General features: G+C 48.2%; 1 protein-coding gene across 4 annotated transcripts in view; it reads right to left on the reverse strand.

The window, feature by feature from the left end:
• Positions 1 to 9: 9 nt before the first annotated feature.
• Positions 10 to 20,026, reverse strand: part of rasgrp4 (RAS guanyl releasing protein 4) — a 21,722-nt gene continuing 1,705 nt past the window's right edge. Inside the window, exons 3-18 of one of the 4 annotated variants that reach the window (XM_030380322.1) lie at positions 13,248 to 13,462; positions 11,953 to 12,064; positions 11,382 to 11,444; positions 10,756 to 10,887; positions 10,015 to 10,153; positions 9,495 to 9,668; positions 8,522 to 8,638; positions 7,855 to 8,130; positions 7,339 to 7,419; positions 5,577 to 5,681; positions 4,953 to 5,062; positions 4,605 to 4,755; positions 3,486 to 3,519; positions 2,570 to 2,695; positions 1,535 to 1,953; positions 10 to 712 (exon numbers count right to left, since the gene is read on the reverse strand). In XM_030380322.1, the coding sequence (XP_030236182.1) occupies positions 230 to 712; positions 1,535 to 1,953; positions 2,570 to 2,695; positions 3,486 to 3,519; positions 4,605 to 4,755; positions 4,953 to 5,062; positions 5,577 to 5,681; positions 7,339 to 7,419; positions 7,855 to 8,130; positions 8,522 to 8,638; positions 9,495 to 9,668; positions 10,015 to 10,153; positions 10,756 to 10,887; positions 11,382 to 11,444; positions 11,953 to 12,064; positions 13,248 to 13,462 (2,737 nt within the window). In that variant the 3' untranslated portion in view covers positions 10 to 229. Of the gene's footprint in view, positions 713 to 1,534; positions 1,954 to 2,569; positions 2,696 to 3,485; positions 3,520 to 4,604; positions 4,756 to 4,952; positions 5,063 to 5,576; positions 5,682 to 7,338; positions 7,420 to 7,854; positions 8,131 to 8,521; positions 8,639 to 9,494; positions 9,669 to 10,014; positions 10,157 to 10,755; positions 10,888 to 11,381; positions 11,445 to 11,952; positions 12,065 to 13,247; positions 13,467 to 20,026 lie in introns of all 4 variants that reach the window. The other 3 variants (XM_030380321.1, XM_030380323.1, XM_030380325.1) reach the window with 3 other exon arrangements.

Genomic DNA, 20,026 nt, shown 5'->3' on the forward strand with positions numbered 1-20,026 from the left:
ACTCATATCGAGACTTCACAAACTACTAGTTTCATTCTACATTTAACACATTTACACATAGATTCACAGGGATTGTACATCAAAATTAAAAAGTCGCACCAAAATTGAAATGTGGTTAGGTACAAAATCACTGTCTCAGCTGACCGGTTGGTATTCCGCCGTCAAAGTAGCAAGGCACTTCACAGGGCCTCAACAAAAGACAGGATCATAATCAGGATGCTGATGCAGTCTATGGAAACAGGCCGGCCATCGAGGCCAATGGAGGATGAACGACTGTTTTGCTGGTGTCATTGTTCTCCCATCTCAAACCGTGTGTCGGTTGTCCTGGAAGAATACTGAGGTCTTCGGAGCATGGCGGGTAGCACCAGAACATCTCGTCATTGTAACGAGATTTGAGCTTCATTTTTTTATGTTTTAACAAAACAATCCAAGTTATTGAGGTGAAATAGTTATGTACACCGGTAGTTTCAACTGCGAGTCCAGCTGTGAGTGAGGCACCGAGGGGCCCGGGGCCGTGATGGGGCCCGGGGCCGTGATGGGGCCCCCCCCGGTGCTCCGTAGAGCCGCTGAGGTGCTGAGGCTTCAGTCCGGCTCTCTGTTCCTCTCCTTGTACAGGTGGAGCTCCTCCATCTTCTCCTGGAGGAAGCTCACCGGCACGGAGCCTTCTCGGGTGCGAGAGGGCAGGCTGTTGCTCTGCAACTGGACACAAGATCTGGAGTTTAGAAGCTTTATTAAACCTCAGTATGTTGAAGGGAGAACCTCACACCAGGTACGAGATTTATTGCTTCCACTATCAAAATTGAAATGACTCCTAGCAGACTGTTGATAGATGCTTTTTTTTCTTAAGGGGAATTGTTCGCTAGCTCGGAGCTAGGGCGGGTATGTAGGAAGAATATTTGATTGACATTACCTAGTAAACGCCGCTAACCGGTAACTCGTACAATAACATGTGTCAATCAAATAAAGGGCAATTTGAGGCCCTAAATAGTTTATTACACATTCTAAAACCTTGCACATTTAAGTCGAGATTTGGACCAGAATCATTCCATAACACTACTTTGCATCCCACATTTATATTGTATTTTCATCTGTCAGATGCTAGCACTATCGCATGTTGTATGGCATTTCTGGGTTTTATTCTGACTCGTTCAGTGTTCAAAGTCATTTCTTCGTTAATTTCTACTACTGTCTTAATAACTCTGCTGAGGCACCCAGATTCCCCATCTGGTATTAATCCTAAATTGGAAACGTCACACATGTCTGTACTTAATATCCATCACTAGGCGAATGTCTCCCAATGTATTTCTGTGTTGGACCATTCTCAACCAGTTGGTAGAATTGGTTGAAAATAAAAGTAAGTCATAGTTTGTCATTTCTAGAGTAAGCGTAAGCCGGTTAGGGTGAGCCCTCTCAACCTTCATCTATGGTGATTTTCTGCTCTACTTTCTTATTCTGATAGTTGGAACTGTAGGGGCTAGGAGACTATAGGTGATAAAGCACATCACCTGTTCAGCAAGCAGAGAGCGTCTCCTACCTTCTCCTGGGCGTGGTTCCTCTCTATTCTCTTGTTCCCTCTCTCGGGCGTCCACGTGCCTGGCTCCGTCTGCGTGGAACGGTTGGAGAGGGCCATGGGGTCGCTGCTTTTCCTCAAGATGCCGCTGCCCTTCCTCAGGGGGCTACTACTCTTCCTCATGGGGTCGCTGCCCTTCCTCAGGGGGTCGCTGCCCTTCCTCATGGGTTCGCTGCGCTTCCTCAGGGGTTCGCTACTCATCGTCAGGGGGTCGCTGCTCTTCCTCATGGGGTCGCTGCTCTTCCTCAGGGGGTCGCTGCTCTTCCTCATGGGGTCACTGCTCTTCCTCATGGGGTCACTGCTCTTCCTCAGGGGGTCGCTGCTCTTCCTCGTGGGCTCTGTGTCGCCGGTCGGGGGGAAGACAAAGGCCACCTCCTCTGAACCTGCCAACCCATACTCTAATTGTTAATATGCAGTCAACACAGTGTAACCTTGTGATTGACATAGGCCCAATCCCATTCTACCCCTTACCCCTTCCCGTTACCCCTCCCCCTTGTTTTGAAGGGGTAAGGGTTTAGAAATGGGATTGGGCCTTAGGCCCAATCCCATTTCAATGTAAACAACCAAACGTTGGTTACGATGAGGTAATCTCAAAACGGCACTGAAAAAAACCTTTTATACAGAGAAGTCTTTTTCTATTGGCTGCGCAAAGTTGCCGAAGCGACTTTTGGGGTGATTAAAAGTGGCATCTTTTGGAACGGACTTGGCAGAAATCTAATATATCATCCCTCAGCATTATTCTTTTATTAATTGTACAGCACTTAAAACATACTTCTACCAAGTCTGTTCTTCTACAAGTAAATTGTACACACTGCTCCGTTAACATTGCATAACAAAGCATAGTATAACATATCATACCTCTTGTGCGTGAGTGTGTGCGTGTGTGTGCGCCCATGTTCCAGCATGTTTATCTGCGTCTACGCATGTGTGTCTGTGTGTGTCTAATCAATGTTTCAGCGTGTCTTAGCCCTTGTGCCCGTGTGTACAACAAAGACGTACTGCAGCTGTTTCCCCTGTTCTTGCCGTCAGGGGTGCAGAGGCATGAGCTGGGGGCAATCTTGTGTTTCCTCACACACTCCATCCCCACCAGCGCGCGGCAGTGCTTGTGGCAGTTCATCCTGCAGTCTGAAGACACAGAGGGAGCATTCGGATCGTCTGAATGTGTTCACAGTCTGAACACATAGAAACAGGATTATAGGGGACTTTTAGGTATCCCCAAGGCCCATTAGTAGGCTATAGTGCCCCTCTGCACCTGCTGACAGTCTTTCTAGTTAGTTTTATATTTCTTTAAAGAATATAAAACTATCTTCATTGAGCATCACTATTAATATTGTAGTGAGCTAGATTCTCATATTATACTATTATCATTTAGCATCACTATTAATACTGTAGTGAGCTTGGTACTAATATTATACTATTATCATTAGCATCATTATGAATAACATAGTGGGCTAGGAAGTATCTTATTATATACTATTATCAATTAGCGTCTGACATTACGAGTGGGAGTTGTCGACCTAGATGACTTTTAGGTATCCCTAAGGCCCATTAGTAGGCTATAGTGCCCCTTCATCCGGCCCTCATCCACATCAGATCACAAAAGTCTTTCTTTATATTGTCTTGGCCTCGGAACTGATAATATGCTATTATAATTAATAATCGTTATTAATATTGTAACGTTATGAATATCTTATAGTATAAAGGCATTCTTACATCCACCATTTTCATATAGAAACAGGATTATAGGGATTCAGATAGAAAAACGTATAATTTTATCTGAATCAGTGTTCATTCTTTTATCTTAATCTCAATCATATTGACAGAGTTCTGTTTATTTCAATCTGAATGATATAAATCCTTGAATATTTTAATGTCAATGCAATGAACTGAAAAACAGGAGGCTTTGTTATCTCACCTTTACACTGGAAGCCCTGCTTCACTCCAATTAGCTGTGGAGCAAAAGGAGGAGAAGATATTAAGAACGATTTCTTTCTCATTATATATTGGCCCCTATTTTACCATCAGGTGTGGGTGTGATCATTTGGCTGCCATTATCAGACGTTTACAAAAATGCCCTCCCCCTGGTTCTTGATGACATTACAAGTGGGAGTTGTCGACCTAGATGTATGATAGATATATATCGGTTTACCAGCCAACCCAGTTGACTGAAATCCAGGGTATTCTTATCTATCCGAAGGCACAGAGCAGGGCATCTTTTGAAACGGCTTGAGGTGACTAATCACACTCACACCTCGTGGGTCAATAGGGCCCCTTTCAGGAGTAATAGAAAAGTGAGCATTCTGTCCAGATATATATATACATCAAGTCATTTAGCAGACGCTGTGTCCTTAGTGACTCAAATGAGGCTGAGAACTCTCAAAGCAAACTATCAGAATTTGAGTAGTACAAGTAGTATATCAATGAAAAGAGTCTGTTGGCTTCACTTGCTCCCTCATCCCCTAATGCCTGTAGAGTCAGGGGGAAATGAAAGGGGTCATTCAGACGCTAATGCACTGTAAATCTATCAGCATGACATGTATTGGTCCCATAACAAGACAGGTGTTGGGTATCATTGGATGTACTTGATGAATACGAAAAAAGTAATGTGTGCACTTATTTTACGATGCAATTATGAGTAATTAAGTAGTGCACTATATAAGGATCGTAATCTTTACATTCACACATGTCATAGAGCGGTAGGTTACACAATGAGGAAACAGGTGCAGAAGGTGATCCTACTGGGTCATCCCTATGTTCCCCAGGTCCTATGTTCCCCGGGTGCAAAGGATTAGGGTCAGGTTTAGGGTTATGGTTAGGGTGAGGGTTAAACCTAAACCTTACCCCAACCATAACCAATCGGAGGAGAGACATTCTAACCAATCACAGGCGAATCAGAGGCAAAAAAGGCGGTACTTGCCCCTACCATCCTACGAAAAAAAGATTTGCTCACAGGGTCCTATCTATGTTCCCTGGTCACGTACAACGCGGGGAATATAGGACCCGGGGAACATAGGTACGCTCCCTCCCTACTCACACAGCCTCCGCAGCCCTTGCAGAAGGCGGTCTGCTTGTAGGTGGTCTCCTGGAAGTTATGCACGTCGTTGAAGTTGAAGCCCAGTTTAGCGCAGACCGACATCCCCCGCATGAAGTAGGACGTGATCTCCTCTCGACTGATCTGACCATGCCTGCCAACAAACACACATTTGTCAAATTTTTGCCGTATAGTCGACCACTCCCGATAGACCTACTCGTGTTCGATGTTCAATTATCGTTTCGCAACCTATGACAAAAAATATTGTAATAAAAGTTGAATTATATGACATTAGTATTAAAGAAACGTAGGAGATGAGTTATAACAATTGTGTTGTCTATGACAAACTACCTGTCCGTTTCATGAGTGCAGAAGGAGAACGGAAAGTTGGCGGAGATCTTCTCAAAGTCCTCCAGAGAGATGTATCCATCAAGGTTATGGTCGTAGTTCTTCATGATTGACTGCAGGGGGCGCCGGACCAGAGCGGACCGTTACACAACGCTGTTTCCCAACCTTTTAATGACTTTTAGGTATCCCCGACCCCAAGGCCCATTAGTAGGCTATAGTGCCCCTTCATCCGGTCCTCATCCACATCAGATCACAAAATTCTTTCTTCAAAGAATATAAAACTATTTTCATTGAGCATCACTATTAATATTGTAGTGACGTAGATTCTCATATTATACTATTATCATTTAGCATCACTATTAATGCTGTAGTGAGCTTGGAACTAATATTATACTATTATCATTAGCATCATTATTAATAATGTAGTGGGCTAGGAAGTCTCTTATAATATACTATTCGTATAGTATACAATTAGCGTCATAATGTAAATAGTAGTGGACCTTATACTATACTATCATCAATGGGAATATTGTTTTGGCCTCAGAACTGATAATATGCTATTATAGTTAATAATCATTATTAATATTGTAACATCATGAATATCTTATAGTATAAAGGCATTCTTACATCCACCATTTGCTTGACGTGTTTAGAGATTGTGTCTGGGTCAAGTCGGGGGTTCACCCCCGAGCCCCACTCTGCTACCACCGGGGGCTTGACCGACGCCACTGGCTGGGGGAGAGAGGGAGAGAGAGAGAATTAGAGAGAGAGAGAGAGAGAGAGAGAGAGAGAGAGAGAGAGAGAGAGAGAGAGAGAGAGAGAGAGAGAGAGAGAGAGAGAGAGAGAGAGGCAGAGAGAGAGAGAGAGAGAGAGAGAGAGAGAGAGAGAGAGAGAGAGAGGGAGGGAGGGAGGGAGAGAGAGAGAGAGAGAGAGAGAGAGAGAGAGAGAGAGAGAGAGAGAGAGAGAGAGAGAGAGAGAGAGAGAGAGAGAGAGAGAGAGAGAGAGAGAGAGAGAGAGAGAGAGAGAGAGTTAGAGAGAGAGCAAGAGGGAGAGAGGGAGAGAGAGTTAGAGCAAGAGGGAGAGAGGGAGAGAGAGTAAGAGAGAGAGAGAGAGAGAGAGAGGGAGTTAGAGAGAGAGAGAGAGAGAGAGAGAGAGAGAGAGAGAGAGAGAGAGAGAGAGAGAGAGAGAGAGAGAGGCAGAGAGAGAGAGAGAGAGGCAGAGAAGAGAGAGAGAGAGAGAGAGAGAGAGAGAGAGAGAGAGAGAGAGGGAGAGAGAGAGAGAGAGAGAGAGAGAGAGAGAGAGAGAGAGAGAGAGAGAGAGAGAGAGAGAGAGAGAGGGAGGGAGGGAGATAGGGAGATAGGGAGAGAGAGATAGGGAGAGAGCAAGAGGGAGAGAGAGTTAGAGCAAGAGGGAGAGAGGGAGAGAGAGTTAGAGAAAGAGAGAGAGAGAGAGAGAGAGAGGGAGTTAGAGAGGGAGAGAGAGAGAGAGAGAGAGAGAGAGAGAGAGAGAGAGAGAGAGAGAGAGAGAGAGAGAGAGAGAGAGAGAGCGAGACAGAGAGAGAGGCAGAGGGAGAGAGAGAGAGAGAGAGAGAGAGAGAGAGAGAGAGAGAGAGGGAGAGAGAGAGAGGGAGAGAGAGAGAGAGAGAGAGAGAGAGAGAGAGAGAGAGAGAGAGAGAGAGAGAGATAGGGAGTTAGAGAGAGAGCAAGAGGGAGAGAGGGAGAGAGAGTTAGAGAAAGAGAGAGAGAGAGAGGGAGTTAGAGAGGGAGAGAGAGAGAGAGAGAGAGAGAGAGAGAGAGAGAGAGAGAGAGAGAGAGAGAGGGAGGGTGAGAGGGAGAGAGAGAGAGGGAGTTAGAGAGGGAGAGAGAGAGAGAGAGAGAGAGAGAGAGGGAGAGAGAGAGAGAGAGAGTTAGAGAGAGAGCGAGAGGGGGAGAGAGAGAGAGGGAGAGAGAGAGGGAGGGAGAGAGAGAGAGAGAGAGAGAGAGAGAGAGAGAGAGAGCGAGAGACAGAGACACATCTTGACAACAACCCTACACCCCTCTACACACGTACCCACAGACCTCTCCTCCCCAACACACAGTGGTGTCATGTGGTTTCCCCTTTGAAGCTTCTTTCTGAAACTCAGCCCTTTGGTGTTCGCAACCCGGGGTTACACCCACGGGCTGCGAGGACGTAGGTGGAGGGACGAGGTGACAGGGGACTGCGATGCGTCCTACTGAACTGTGCACGGGGGGGTTTCTAGGTGTAGTGTTAGGAGAGCATGGGCGGAGGTGACATCGTACAACCGCGATCTACGGGTTCCCTGGAGAAGGGGGCGAGGTTGTGGTGTGATGGGGTGGTGTGGGGGCTACTAGCTAGGTAGAGGGGCGCGGGCGACGGGCTGTGTGCCGACCTGTATCTTGGGGTTCCGCGGCTCCTTGGTGTAGGACAGCTCGTAGATCTCGTCCTCCGTGCAGTAGAGGTCCAGGGAGAGCTGGGGACAGGGGAGCAACACAATCAGATCAGTTCGGGGAACCAGGATGGAGGAAGCACCTTGCGTTGATCCATCCGCCGTGGAGCTCACGTGAGCCCCTTCTGCTTCCTTCTCCGTTCTCAGCTGAGGCAGTGATGTTCTACCTCGCTGCATTTCGATTTCGGTGCATTTTGATCAAGAACAATCCCTTGGAATCTATGTGTAAATGTGTTGAACGTAGAACGAAACTATTACAGTTTGTGATGTCTAGATGGGACCCGTGTTTTGTCTGTCGGGAGGACGAACATAGTTTAGTTAAAGAGACACCCGTTTTGCGCTTTTTTTGTGATGAGGGCATCTCGTTCGAGGATGTCTACAATCAGACGATGGACGTCGAACATCCCTTCCTTCCAGCCGTCCCCTCCAGCCACCCCCCTCTCCTCTACCTCCGCCTACCGTGAGCAGGTGCAGGAGGTCTTTGTTGGCCTCGAAGGGGGGCGAGCAGCGGTGGACGGCCAGCAGCTCGTTGATGTTGCTGTAGAGGTGCTGCAGCTTGCTCAGGTTGATCTTGTCCCCCTGCACGTAGTCGGGCAGCGCCTCGTTCAGGGAGATCAGGTCCTTCAGGTGCACCCCCAGGATGGGCACCTTGAAGCCGGAGCAGTCGCCGTACACCCGCCGGTAGTTGCTGTAGTTGCTACGCGACGACAGCAGCTCCGTCATCTCGCTCAGGGCCTGCGCAAAAGGGGGAGAAAGGGGAGGTGAGGGGGTAAGAGGGGTGGAGGTAGGTCAGCCTTTCCCGAACCATGCATTTTGACAGCCATCGATATCCATCGATTGATGCTGCAGCATCCATTGATGCTGCCATTGCTTAGTTTAGTATTGTTTTCATCCCGATAGGTGGGTTGTGCGATGGCAGACTGGTTGAAGCATCCATGCGTGTTATCCCGAGTTATCAATTACTGCATTTAATTCAGTACAATTGTAGACGTCGTGGTTACTAAAACTAGAATTACAGGCGAGTGAGGTCGATAGCGAGTGAGGGAGAGAAGTAGAGAGGTGCGTGGATCATCGGTTGACCCTGTCGGGGGTCCTTTCAGGAGGAACAGTTGATCCATACCAGTACCTTGGTGACGTCCGGCGGCAGCAGGTTGCTCGTGTCTTTGAGACGGGAGATGGAGCTGTGACACAGACCCCCCGTCACTGCCATCAGGGTGTTGAAGTTCTGCAGCGATCGCAGGTGCTATGAGGAGAACAAGAGTATCAGAGGCCTGTTCTACCATACATAATGATTTCAATACCTAAAGATACAGTATTTCTATTATAAAATGTATTGCACCATGAGCCATAACTGCGACCATTATATTGTACATTTGTTAGCCTTAAGCCTAGCTCAGTCATTATTCCAACCACATCAGCTCCTGCTGTGTATTGAGCTGCATTGAACACAAGAAGATCTACTGAGAACACCAAATCCATATTTCCTTTTATTTTGGTGAAAGTACTGCAAAAGTAATGTAAAAGTAGTGTAATGCCTTACAATTCAAAGACAGTAATACTGTAATGTAACTAATTACTTTGAAATGACAGTAACAAGTAATAAATAATGCATTACGCTTTTGAAGTAACTTGCCCAACACTGATAATCAAGCATGTAAAACAACCCCCCCCCCATTGAGATGACGATAAGACCAGACAAGCTATATTGTTTATCCTACCACAAGCTGCGTCACATTCAAATTAATATCTTGTTTAGTGTGTGCTGTGAACTTTGCATTGCAAAGCTGTAATCCTGGGACTTGAACCTGCCCCCCGGAACAAGAGGGTAGTTGGAGGCGCCAGCCTACCTGGGTGGTGGTCACACCCCCCCCCGAAGGTTGATGGAGGTGTAGGCCTACCCTGGTGGTCACACACACCAAGAAGAAGGATGGAGGAGTAGGCCTACGTGTGAAGTCAACCACACGAGAGCGTAGTTGGAGGTGTAGGTTTACCTGGGTGGTCACACACACCCGAGAGGGGAGGTGTAGGTGGAGGGAGGGTAGGTGTAGGTGGAGGGAGGGTAGGTGTAGGTGGAGTTCTAACTGGGGTCGTGGGCCTACCTGGGCCACATGGATGAACTTGGTGAAGACCTGGGCTCTCTGCGGGGCAGTGTGTCGGCTGAGTATCATCAGCTGCACCCACTGGGACACCCCGTTGCACATCATGACGGAGCGCTCCAGCGCCGGGTTGTCCCTCACCGTGCCCTGCACTACATAGCTTCGGTAGTCCAGGAACTGGCCGATCAGGGGAGGACAAACACATGGTAAGAACCAATCAGAGAACAAGCCTTAACCCATTTCCACATATTTATCCATCATTTACCCAGACATTAATTAATCCTCCATCCTGGAACCCAATCACTCGTCTATACATCCATCATCCACCAACTTATCTACCTATTCATTCATCTATCCGTCCATTCAGCCTTCCATTTAGTGAAGCAGGCATGCATCCCTGAACTAAAAGCCCTCAACGTATAAAACACGCTCATGTTCTTTAGAAGAACCTGAACGGCCATTTTAACGCTCACACAACTCTAAATCTATTAAGTAAGGACAAACAAGCTTTTACTAAACTCACCGAAACATTACAGAAGTTCTCAAACTCTAAGTGGCTGAGGTGTTTGGCCATCTCGTCTGGCTCCATGTGGTCGAAGAGCAGTGACACCTTCCTCTTCTTCACGGACGGAGAAGGGGCCAGGGAGATGTTGATATGAGTGCTTCTTCGGTGAGGGTAACCAACAGAGGAGAAGAAACAAAACGGCAACACCGTGAAATACATCTTGCAGCCAGGCCGACCCTCCTCAAACAATGTCTGGTATAAAAGGGCCTCAGTTAACCCGAGGCAGTCATTTGATTGGTTGTGGTCCTCAGGTCCAAAGTGTTAATCCGATGGTTGTGTAACTATGACGCAAGTATTGTTAAATATATCCTGTCAGCTCCGGTCCCTCCCAGTATCTAAACACAAAATCCGATCTGATCCGACTTAATGTGAGCTGTGTACGTCAGTTAGCAGTCCGCGGAGCAAGACGAGTAAAAAGAGAATATGACATAACGACAAAATGAAAGACGATATGTGCAGTTTTCTGATGAGTAATTTGACAAAAACCATATCGAAGATGGACATCCCTCCCTTCCTTTCCCTCGCCTATGGCCGGTTAACCTATGTAAAGACATCAATTCCTCCGGAGCACACCAGAATCCCTTCTCCGATTTCCCCGCATTTGAAGCACTCCGGGTGTTCCTTTGTGAGATGACAACGCCTAGCAACGAGGTGTGTTCCTGAGTGACAGGGAGGAGGTTGGGTAGCGGGGGGTCTTACAGGCCGGAGGGGTCTGTGAGCTGGGAGTGGGTCTCGTCGCCGCCGGCCCGGACCAGCGCCCAGAGGTCCCCCATGGTCTCCTCGATCCGGGGGTCGGCCTCGAACACCACAGGGAACTGGTTGATCCACTGCCTATCCCGGGGTCACAAGGGAGGAGAGGGAACGGGACGGAGGAGGAGGAGAGCGATCGAGATGGGGACAGGACAGAGAGGGGGGGGGGGGGGTAGGGTAGGGTGGGGGGTAGGGGGGGGGGGGGGGGGGGGGGGGGGGGGGGGAGAAAAACATATTGAGGGGGGGGAGGAGGAGGAGGGAGGTGAAATCAATAAGGAAAGAAGGAAGAAGAGAGGGGGAGAGAGAGTGAGTGGGATCACCATGGAGAGAGGGAGATGAATGAGGTAAATATGGTTGAATAAATGAGGAAAGAGGAAAGGATCGATGAAGAAACACGAAGGAAGAAATAAAGGAAGGAAGCAAGCAAGGAAGGAGGGGAAACATGAAGAAAGAGGAGTTACATGTCAACGCCGGACATAACCAGCCAGGTGTTGTGACACCGATCCTCCTATGGGACAGACTCCCCCCCCCCCCTCTCCCCTCCCCCTATCCTCCCCCACTCTCCCGACACTCACCTGATGAGGTGGCGGATCTGCGGGCGTTTCGCTGCCCTCTTGTCGGCCGGACAGTCCTTGTAGGTGAGGCTCAGAGTCAAGGACCTCAACAACACACAACGCACGCCAGCAGTCGCTGACGGCGACTGGCCCGGCCTTGCTTTGTAACGTGAGCAAAGCATACGCACACCCACACACACACACACACACACACACACACACACACCCACACACACACAAACACACACACACACACAGAACAGGGCCCAACAAAGCTGAGCCTGTTGTTCCCCCGGTGTTTACCGGGTTTACCAGATTACCGGGACCTGAGCCCAGTGGAGGGGGTCAGCGTTACCGGCGGTGGGACCCGGGGACCGGTGCCGGTGCTGAGGCTCTCCCCCCCCCACGGCAGAATCCAGCTCCGCCGTGACGTCAAATCAGTAGGCCTGCTTCCCCTTTTTAAATAGTTTTAACGCCATGGAGGGGAGATCCCTGACGGGCCGGGGGGGGGGGGGGGGGGGGGGGGGGGAGGTCGCTAGAGGGGGAGGCTGTAGATGCGGGGGTGGGGCTAGACTCATGAGGAAGAGGATATAGGGTGAAGAGCTTCTGGGCGAAGACCGGCGATGGGACCACCCAGCTGTGCATCATCAGGGTCATCCGGACCAGCTGGGAGGAGCGAGGGCTGCTGAGCCCACCCTCCACATCTGGAGAGAGAGATTTGGGGGGGGGGGGAAGAAATGATCACAATGCAAATGTTTTGCTGTAATATTACTGTAATAGTATCCTTTTACTTTGAGGGAGAGAAATATTGTTAACACAGTGTTCCGGGTCAAAGGTCGGGGCGGAGGGATTAACTGTGATTAACGAATCACAGCGCTCGACGTTAAGCATACCGGTTCAGCATGACGGGCCTGTGTCATTAGTGGATATGCTAATTTAGGAGGTGCTGGGAAATGTGATGAGATAGAAAGAATGCCAGAGGGAAAGAGAGAGAGAGGAGAGAGAGGGAGAGAGAGGGAGAGGGAGAGAGAGGGAGAGAGACGGAGAGAGACGGAGAGAGAGAGAGAGAGAGAGAGAGAGGATGGATAGATGGATGGATAGAGCCTTGGAGACATAGAGGAATTACGATAAATAGATAGAGAAAGAGCGTTAGAGAGAGCGCCAGAGAAGGCGAGCATGGGAGAGATGGAAAGCAATGGAGAGAGAGAGAGAGAGAGAGAGAGAGAGAGAGAGAGAGAGAGAGAGAGAGAGAGAGAGAGAGAGAGAGAGAGGGTGAGAGAGAGAGAGAGAGAGAGAGACAGAGAGAGACAGAGAGAGACAGAGAGAGAGAGAGAGAGAGCATGGGGAGAGAGAGACACAGAGAGAGAGAAAGGGAGAGAGAGCATGGGAGACAGAGAGAGAGCATGGGAAAGCTGGTTGTTCGGTGCAATCTCAGAACAGGGGGTGATTGTATGCCTGCCTTTGTCTTACCCGAATAGCTCTCCCCCTCCCTCCCTCCCTCCCTCCCTTTACCTCTCTCTCTTCCAAGGTTTTCTCCTCTCTCTATCTGTCTCTCTCTCGCTCTCTCTCTATCACTCTATCGTTCTGTCATACCCTAGATTCCCCTCACCCTCTCTTCTCCCAAACTTCTAAACACTATTTTCTAAATCTTCATAAAGCATGTTTTGCTCTCTCTCTCTCTCTCTCTCTCTCTCTCTCTCTCTCTCTCTCTCTCTCTCTCTCTCTCTCTCTCTCTCACACACACATACACAAACACACACACACACACAAACACAAACACACGCAAACACACAAACACACACACACACACACACACACACACACACACACACACACACACACACACACACACACACACACACACACACATGTTGTGTGGTCCCTGACCGAAGGTGGTGAGGCATCTCTGGATGAGCTCGTCCAGGCTGGCTGCGTTGGTACCCGGGGGGGGGATGGAGGGGGTGGAGGGGGTGGCGCTGGTGGGGGAGGGGCTCTGGGTCAGCAGGGCCGTCAGGGTGATGTCCTGTGGGCGTGGGGCATGGGCTCCTGCTCCCCTGAACCAACGGGCCGCCCCTCGGAGCCCTGGGACTCTCCACACAGGCCTTCCTGGTGGGGGTGGGGGGGAGAGGGGGTGGGGGGGAGAGGGGGTGAGGGGATGAGAACGAGAGGAGAGAGAGGGAACGAGAGACTTTTAATGGATTTTTTACAACCTATTTTTTTATTTCACAAAATATGTTGAGCACGGTTATCCTTTCACGTTTTTATTTAGTTTGACAGTGCGGCTTATGACCTGCGAAATGTGTTCTATTGTAATGATTTTGCAGATTAAACTCAGGGAGAGAGAGAGAGAGAGAGAGAGAGAGAGAGAGAGAGAGAGAGAGAGAGAGAGAGAGAGAGAGAGAGAGAGAGAGAGAGAGAGAGACAGAGAGACAGAGAGAGAGAGAGAGAGAGAGAGAGAGAGAGAGAGGGAATGAGAGGGAATGAGACAAGGAGGGAGACAGAGAGAGAGAGAGAAGGGGGGAGAGAGAGAGAGAGAGAGAGAGAGAGAGAGAGAGAGAGAGAGAGAGAGAGAGAGAGAGAGAGAGAGAGAGAGAGATACAGAGATGAGACAAGGAGGGAGACAGAGAGAGAGAGAGAGAGAGAGAGAGAGAGAGAGAGAGAGAGAGAGAGAGAGAGAGAGAGAGAGAGAGGGAGATGAGGAATGGAGAGAGAGAGAGAGCGAAGAGAGAGAGAGAGAGAGAGAGAGAGAGAGAGAGAGAGAGAGAGAGAGAGGGAATGAGAGGGAATGAGACAAGGAGGGAGACAGAGAGAGAGAGAGAAGGGGGGAGAGAGAGAGAGAGAGAGAGAGAGAGAGAGAGAGAGAGAGAGAGAGAGAGAGAGAGAGAGAGAGAGAGAAGGGGGAGAGAGAGAGGGAATGAGAGGGAGAGAGAAGAATGAAAGGGAAGTGGGTTGCTGTTTTGGGCTGTAAATAGGAGACAGGAGATAGGAGACAGGAGATAGGAGACAGGAGATAGGAGACAGGAGATAGGAGACAGGAGATAGGAGACAGGAGATAGCTGGTGGCGATCAATTATCTTTCCCAAATACAACTACTGAATTAGACCAGAGCAGTATAATATAAATTATGCAAAGACATAGTGGTGTACAAGGCAAACCAAAAGTAATGCACTTTGTAGGATGATGAAGGACAGCTGATCTAGGCATGAAACTCACAACTATGCTCTCCTAAAACACACAAAGCAAACTGAAAAAGGTACATTTTTAATGACTTCAAACTGCTTGTTGATCGCAATTGTGCAGCGTTTTCCCTCTGATGTTTTCCCCCTGAACCGCACAGATGGTACGGTACAACCCTAACCCTTAATACGGGTAATCAAAGTGAGAGTACCTCAGCATAAACAAGAGTCAGTTCCACTTTAAGGTACTCTGTGTCAGAATCACAAATTCCTTCTCATGACCCCTTTGGCCATTATTGAACTGCAGCCTGAGACAACTTGTGCCAAGCTCTAACACTGTTCTCAATGTGTGTAATGGATACATTTCTCACCAGCTAAAGACACAATATTACAAACTGGCTGAAGCTAGCTTTCTTTTGGGGCACTCGGACCGCACTTAGATTGCCCTTCCTTCGTTTATCCAAGTCTAAATCATTATAGCAGTCAGCCCACTGGGGGTTCTACGCAACAGATAGTTCATCTATTGGCTGTTCATCTATTGGCATTTGAAAGCAAGATTTGCTTTTCAAATCATTCACATAGTTCCTTTAATCTACCGAAAAAGTTTTGGCAAACATCCCAAATCGGTGTTTGTCAACTCGGGCCAACATTGTATTAGTTTGGCGTTGATGTTTATAGGCGCTGCATGTGTGCAGACAGTGTGTTGGGCAGGATGGCTTAGCTAATGCTGTATAAATACACAGTGCTCTGTATCTGTTCCTGATGTGTTGACATGGGCAGGAAACGCAGTGTACGAGTTCAGAGAAGTGGCGTCAAGTTCCCTGAATGGCCGCCCTACATCCCTTTCTGTCTACCTATCGCTGGCTGTGGCCTCGGCTTCTACAGAACCCGACACGTGACGAGATAAGAGACACGCAGGCCGCCACTCGGGGCTGGAGCCTCGCTTCTGTAGTGTGGCGTTACTGATGCAACGGGTGACCAAGGTGAACACCGTTTCACACTTTAATACGAGAGAGGAGGTTTACACGCATGTTGACGGAGGCTTCAGGAAGTTGTGTGTCTGCATATTTATATTATCTAGAGTGTGTGTGTGGTGTGTGTGTGTGTGTGTGTGTGTGTGTGTGTGTGTGTGTGTGTGTGTGTGTGTGTGTTGTGTGTGTGTGTGTGTGTGTGTGCGTGCGTGCGTGTGTGTGTGTGCATGTGTGTGTGTGTGTGTGTGCGTGTGTGTGTGTGTGTGTGTGTGTGTGTGTGTGTGCGTGTGCGTGCGTGCGAGCGTGTTTGTGTATGTGCATGCGTCTGTGTGTGTGTGTGTGTGTGTGTGTGTGTTTGTGTGTGTGTTTGTTTGTGTGTGTGTGTGTGTGTGTGTGTGCGTGTGCGTGCGTGCGTGCGTGTGTGTGTATGTGCATGCGTCTGTGTGTGTGTGTGTGTGTGTGTTTGTGTGTGTGTTTGTGTGTGTGTTGTGTGTGTGTGTGTGTGTGTGTGTGTGTGCGTGTTAGTGTCTGTCGGTGTGTTTGGGTGTGTTTGTGCGCACTCTGAGCACCTTTAAAACAAGACTGAAGACTTTTATGTTTGCTATAGCTTTCTGCTAAAATCTTAAATACATTGCACTTTCTAAAAAGCTTTTTTAACTTTGCCTTTATTTTCTATTTTAATACTAAAATGCCTTTTTCTATATTAACCATTTCTTTGCATATGTCTTTCTTTTACTTATCTATTATTTTATTTTATTGTATGACAATGTTTATATGTGAAGCACTTTGAGTCTGCCTTGTGTATGAAAAGTGCTATATAAATAAAGTTGCCTTGCCTTGCCTTGCCTTGTGTGAAAGTGCCATGGGGACAACTTTGGGACTGTTACATGCTAGTGTCCTTACATAATCCTATTAGTGCGGTCATCAATGCCTGTCTTTGACCAGCAGTGGTTTCTCCGGTTTGAAAAACAGACCAGTTGGTGTTTTTTTCCTCTTTAAAATGTTGACATATATTGATTTCTCCATTGCATATTGAGATAATATTTCTATAGTTGAATATATGAAATCTCTTGTTTATCCTCTATGTGTAATATCTATCGCATAAACTGTGCATCAAGGTAAAGTCTTATGAAAGCCTCACAGGAAACACACATTCAAAACGTGCTTGACGAGATCCCCTGTGAACCCATATACCTGACAGGAAAAACACCTGAGAGACCTCGGCATTGGGGGGAGGCCCTTCAGGTAGGGTAGGGAAGTTAAGGGTCTCTCTCTCTCGCTCTCTCTCTCTCTCGCTCTCTCTCTCTCTCTCTTTTTATCTCCCTCTCTCTCTCTCTCCCTCTCTCTACCTCTCTCTCCCTCTCTACCTCTCTCTCCCTCTCTCTCTCTCTCTCTCTACCTCCCTCCCTCTCTCTCTCTCTCTCTCTCTCTCTCTCTCTCTCTCTCTCTCTCTCTCTCTCTCTCTCTCTCTCTCTCTCTCTCTCTCTCTCTCTCTCTCTCTCTAGCTGGGCTCCGTCTTGTCTATGATGGCTGCTGGTGGAGGTTCCACGTACTCGTCTGACACAACACTTCGTCGAGTCTCTCTCTGTCCCTCTCCCCTCCTCCCATCCCTCACCCTCCTCCTCTGTCCCCCTCCTGTGTCTATATCTCGCTTCGCTGCCCAGCTACAGGGTACTGGCAAAACATACACACACACACACGCACACACACGCACGCACTCACACATCCACAGGCACACGCACGCAGTACACTGCACACAGACCAGCTTGTTGACAGGTACAGAACCGTGTTCTCCGGGTGGGAACAACAACGTGGTGAGAAAGGACACCACTGACATCTTAAGTGTGACAGGCCTGCATGACCCCACACTCTTAAATCTATCTTGTATATCTATCTTGCATAGGATTTTGTATTTCATCGTGTGAGATTGTAAAATGAAAAACATCTTGGACTTCAGCCCACACAAACACAACAGTTCAGAGCCTTCAACATTGGGACATACAACACTTAGGCTTCAGGCTCTAGCTTTAATAATAATTCCTTCTCTTCTCATTCTTGGTAGAATGTATCTTCCTGCCCTCTTCCAGAAATTCTCTTCAACAGGTCTGTCTCTGACCTTAGTGGCTATCTTAGCTGATGCTGTGTTTCTTACTATTTTCTCGAGTGCCGTGACACCGTGACACACATATCGAGAGAGAGAGAGAGAGAGAGAGAGAGAGAGAGATACGTGGCCTCTTCAGATCCGCCCTGAAGTGCTGACAGGGGAAAGGTTCTGGCTCTCATTACATTGTGAGGGGACTTCCAGAAACAGGTAAGAAGCTCTGGATAGACGTAGTCGGGTGGCGCAAGGCCAACGAGCGCATTGGAGTCAGTCGATAGCAGCAATGTTCCAGAGGAGGCCCCATGCAAAGCACACACAATCAGAGCCTGTGTGTATGAGGGTTTCAGTGTTTTTCTGTTTGTTTCTGTGTTTGCATGGACCTTTCTTCCTTGAATGATTTAGCGTAAATATGAAAATGCTTCCTCTTAGCAGGTGTGTGTGCGTGCGTCTCTGTGTGTGTGTGTGTGTGTGTGTGTGTGTGTGTGTGTGTGTGTGTGTGTGTGTGTGTGTGTGCGTGCGTGCGTGCGTGCGTGCGTGCGTGCGTGCGTGCGTGCGTGCGTGCGTGCGTGCGTGCGTGCGTGCGTGCGTGCGTGCGTGCGTGCGTGCGTGCGTGCGTGCGTGCGTGCGTGCGTGCGTGCGTGCGTGCGTGTGTGTGTGTGTGTGTGCGTGCGTGCATGCTTGTGTGTGTAAAGGCATGCATTGACGTGTGTGTGTGCGTGCCACCCACACACGTGCACACACACAGGCTACATTGGCAGCCTCATTTGCATAGCAGTTGTTTACAAAGTTCCCCCTTCCCGGTGAAGGGGAGAGATGGCTTTAGATGAGAATGGTTATCTGTCTCGATATGATACATATCTGGATATGATGAATTCCCCCCCCCAGGGTTAGCCCCCGTCCATTGCGTCTTAAACCCCTTTTTGTCATTTGTAACCCTGGCAACCTCGCTGACGGTTTATTATGCCTCTAAGAAAACATAATTAATTCATCGAAGATATCTCTTCTAATCCATTTGTTCATTTCAATGTATGTTCTTCCTGGGAGAGTCCTGCTCAGCGACGCCCCCCCCCCCCCCCCCCCCCCCCCCCCCCCCCCCCCCCCTCCCCCCTTTCTCACAGACACATGGATGGATGGGGGGGAGGATATGCTAATTTGTTCTTTCATTCCTTAATTGATTAATTGAAGCCCGGACGCTTTGAAGGCGTTGTTTGTGTAATGCTCTCTCTCTCTCTCTCTCTCTCTCTCTCTCTCTCTCTCTCTCTCTCTCTCTCTCTCTCTCTCTCTCTCTCTCTCTCTCTCTCTCTCTCTCTCTCTCTCTCTCTCTCTCTCTCTCTCTCTCTCTCTCTCTCTCTCTCTCTCTCTCTCTCTCTCTCTCTCTCTCTCTCTCTCTCTCTCTCTCTCTCTTCTCTCTCTTCTCTCTCTCTCTCTCTCTCTCTCTCTCTCTCTCTCTCTCTCTCTCTCTCTCTCTCTAGCTCTCTCACTCGCTCTCCCTCTCTTCACTCATCCTTCTGTCCTCTCCTAATACATTCTACAGTCCAGCAAATAATGACCCTTATTACCATAGTAAAGTCATTCATTAACAAAACGACTAAATGTCTCATAAGTCATTCTACCAGCTTCATAGATTTGTTGTTTCTGATTTATGGCTCGTTCTGAAAATGCATTTGAAATGTCAACACAAAGAATGTGCATTGAGATGCATTGGAACCACAATCAAACTCAAATAAAACATATTCAACTCGCATCTAAAACATATTCATCACACATAGGGAACATACGTGCAATAGAAACATGCACACACCGTTACACAACCTGCATTCTCTTCCTCTTTCCTCTTTGAAGACATGTAGCACACACAACCTAGTACTAGTGGTATTTCTACTACTACACTACTCATAGTATACAGTTGCTACTGCGATTGATGACAAAGGCATTGTTGACCAATGCACCTTTCGTTTCAGCATCAAATTCTTTAACAAAAAACCTGAACCACTTTGTTGTTGTGTGACCTTCTCTTTGATAATGAAGGGCTTTAGAAGTTATATCCTTTGTGTTGTTCCTCATAAAAGCTTAGTTTGAAACTAATGGAAGTCATTAATCCAGACTTGACAGATGGACGGGAAGGCGTAGAAGTAGAACACGTAGAGTAGACCCTCTCCCCAGTGACTCTTAATGACAGAGCAGCTATTCAGGCTCACCCGGTGATTCACAGTGTGTTGCAAGTTCTACGCTTCCACTTTAAGCTGAGCAGCCCATCAAAACACACACAGGCACGCACACAAACACACACACACACACACACACACACACACACACACACACACACACACACACACACACACACACACACATACACTTGCACACCTGCGGTACCACTTTAAACCGAGCAGTCCATCTAAACATACACAGGCACACACA

This window comes from Gadus morhua, chromosome 16 (genome assembly GCF_902167405.1).
Source record: "Gadus morhua chromosome 16, gadMor3.0, whole genome shotgun sequence".
Taxonomy (NCBI): Eukaryota; Metazoa; Chordata; class Actinopteri; order Gadiformes; family Gadidae; genus Gadus; species Gadus morhua.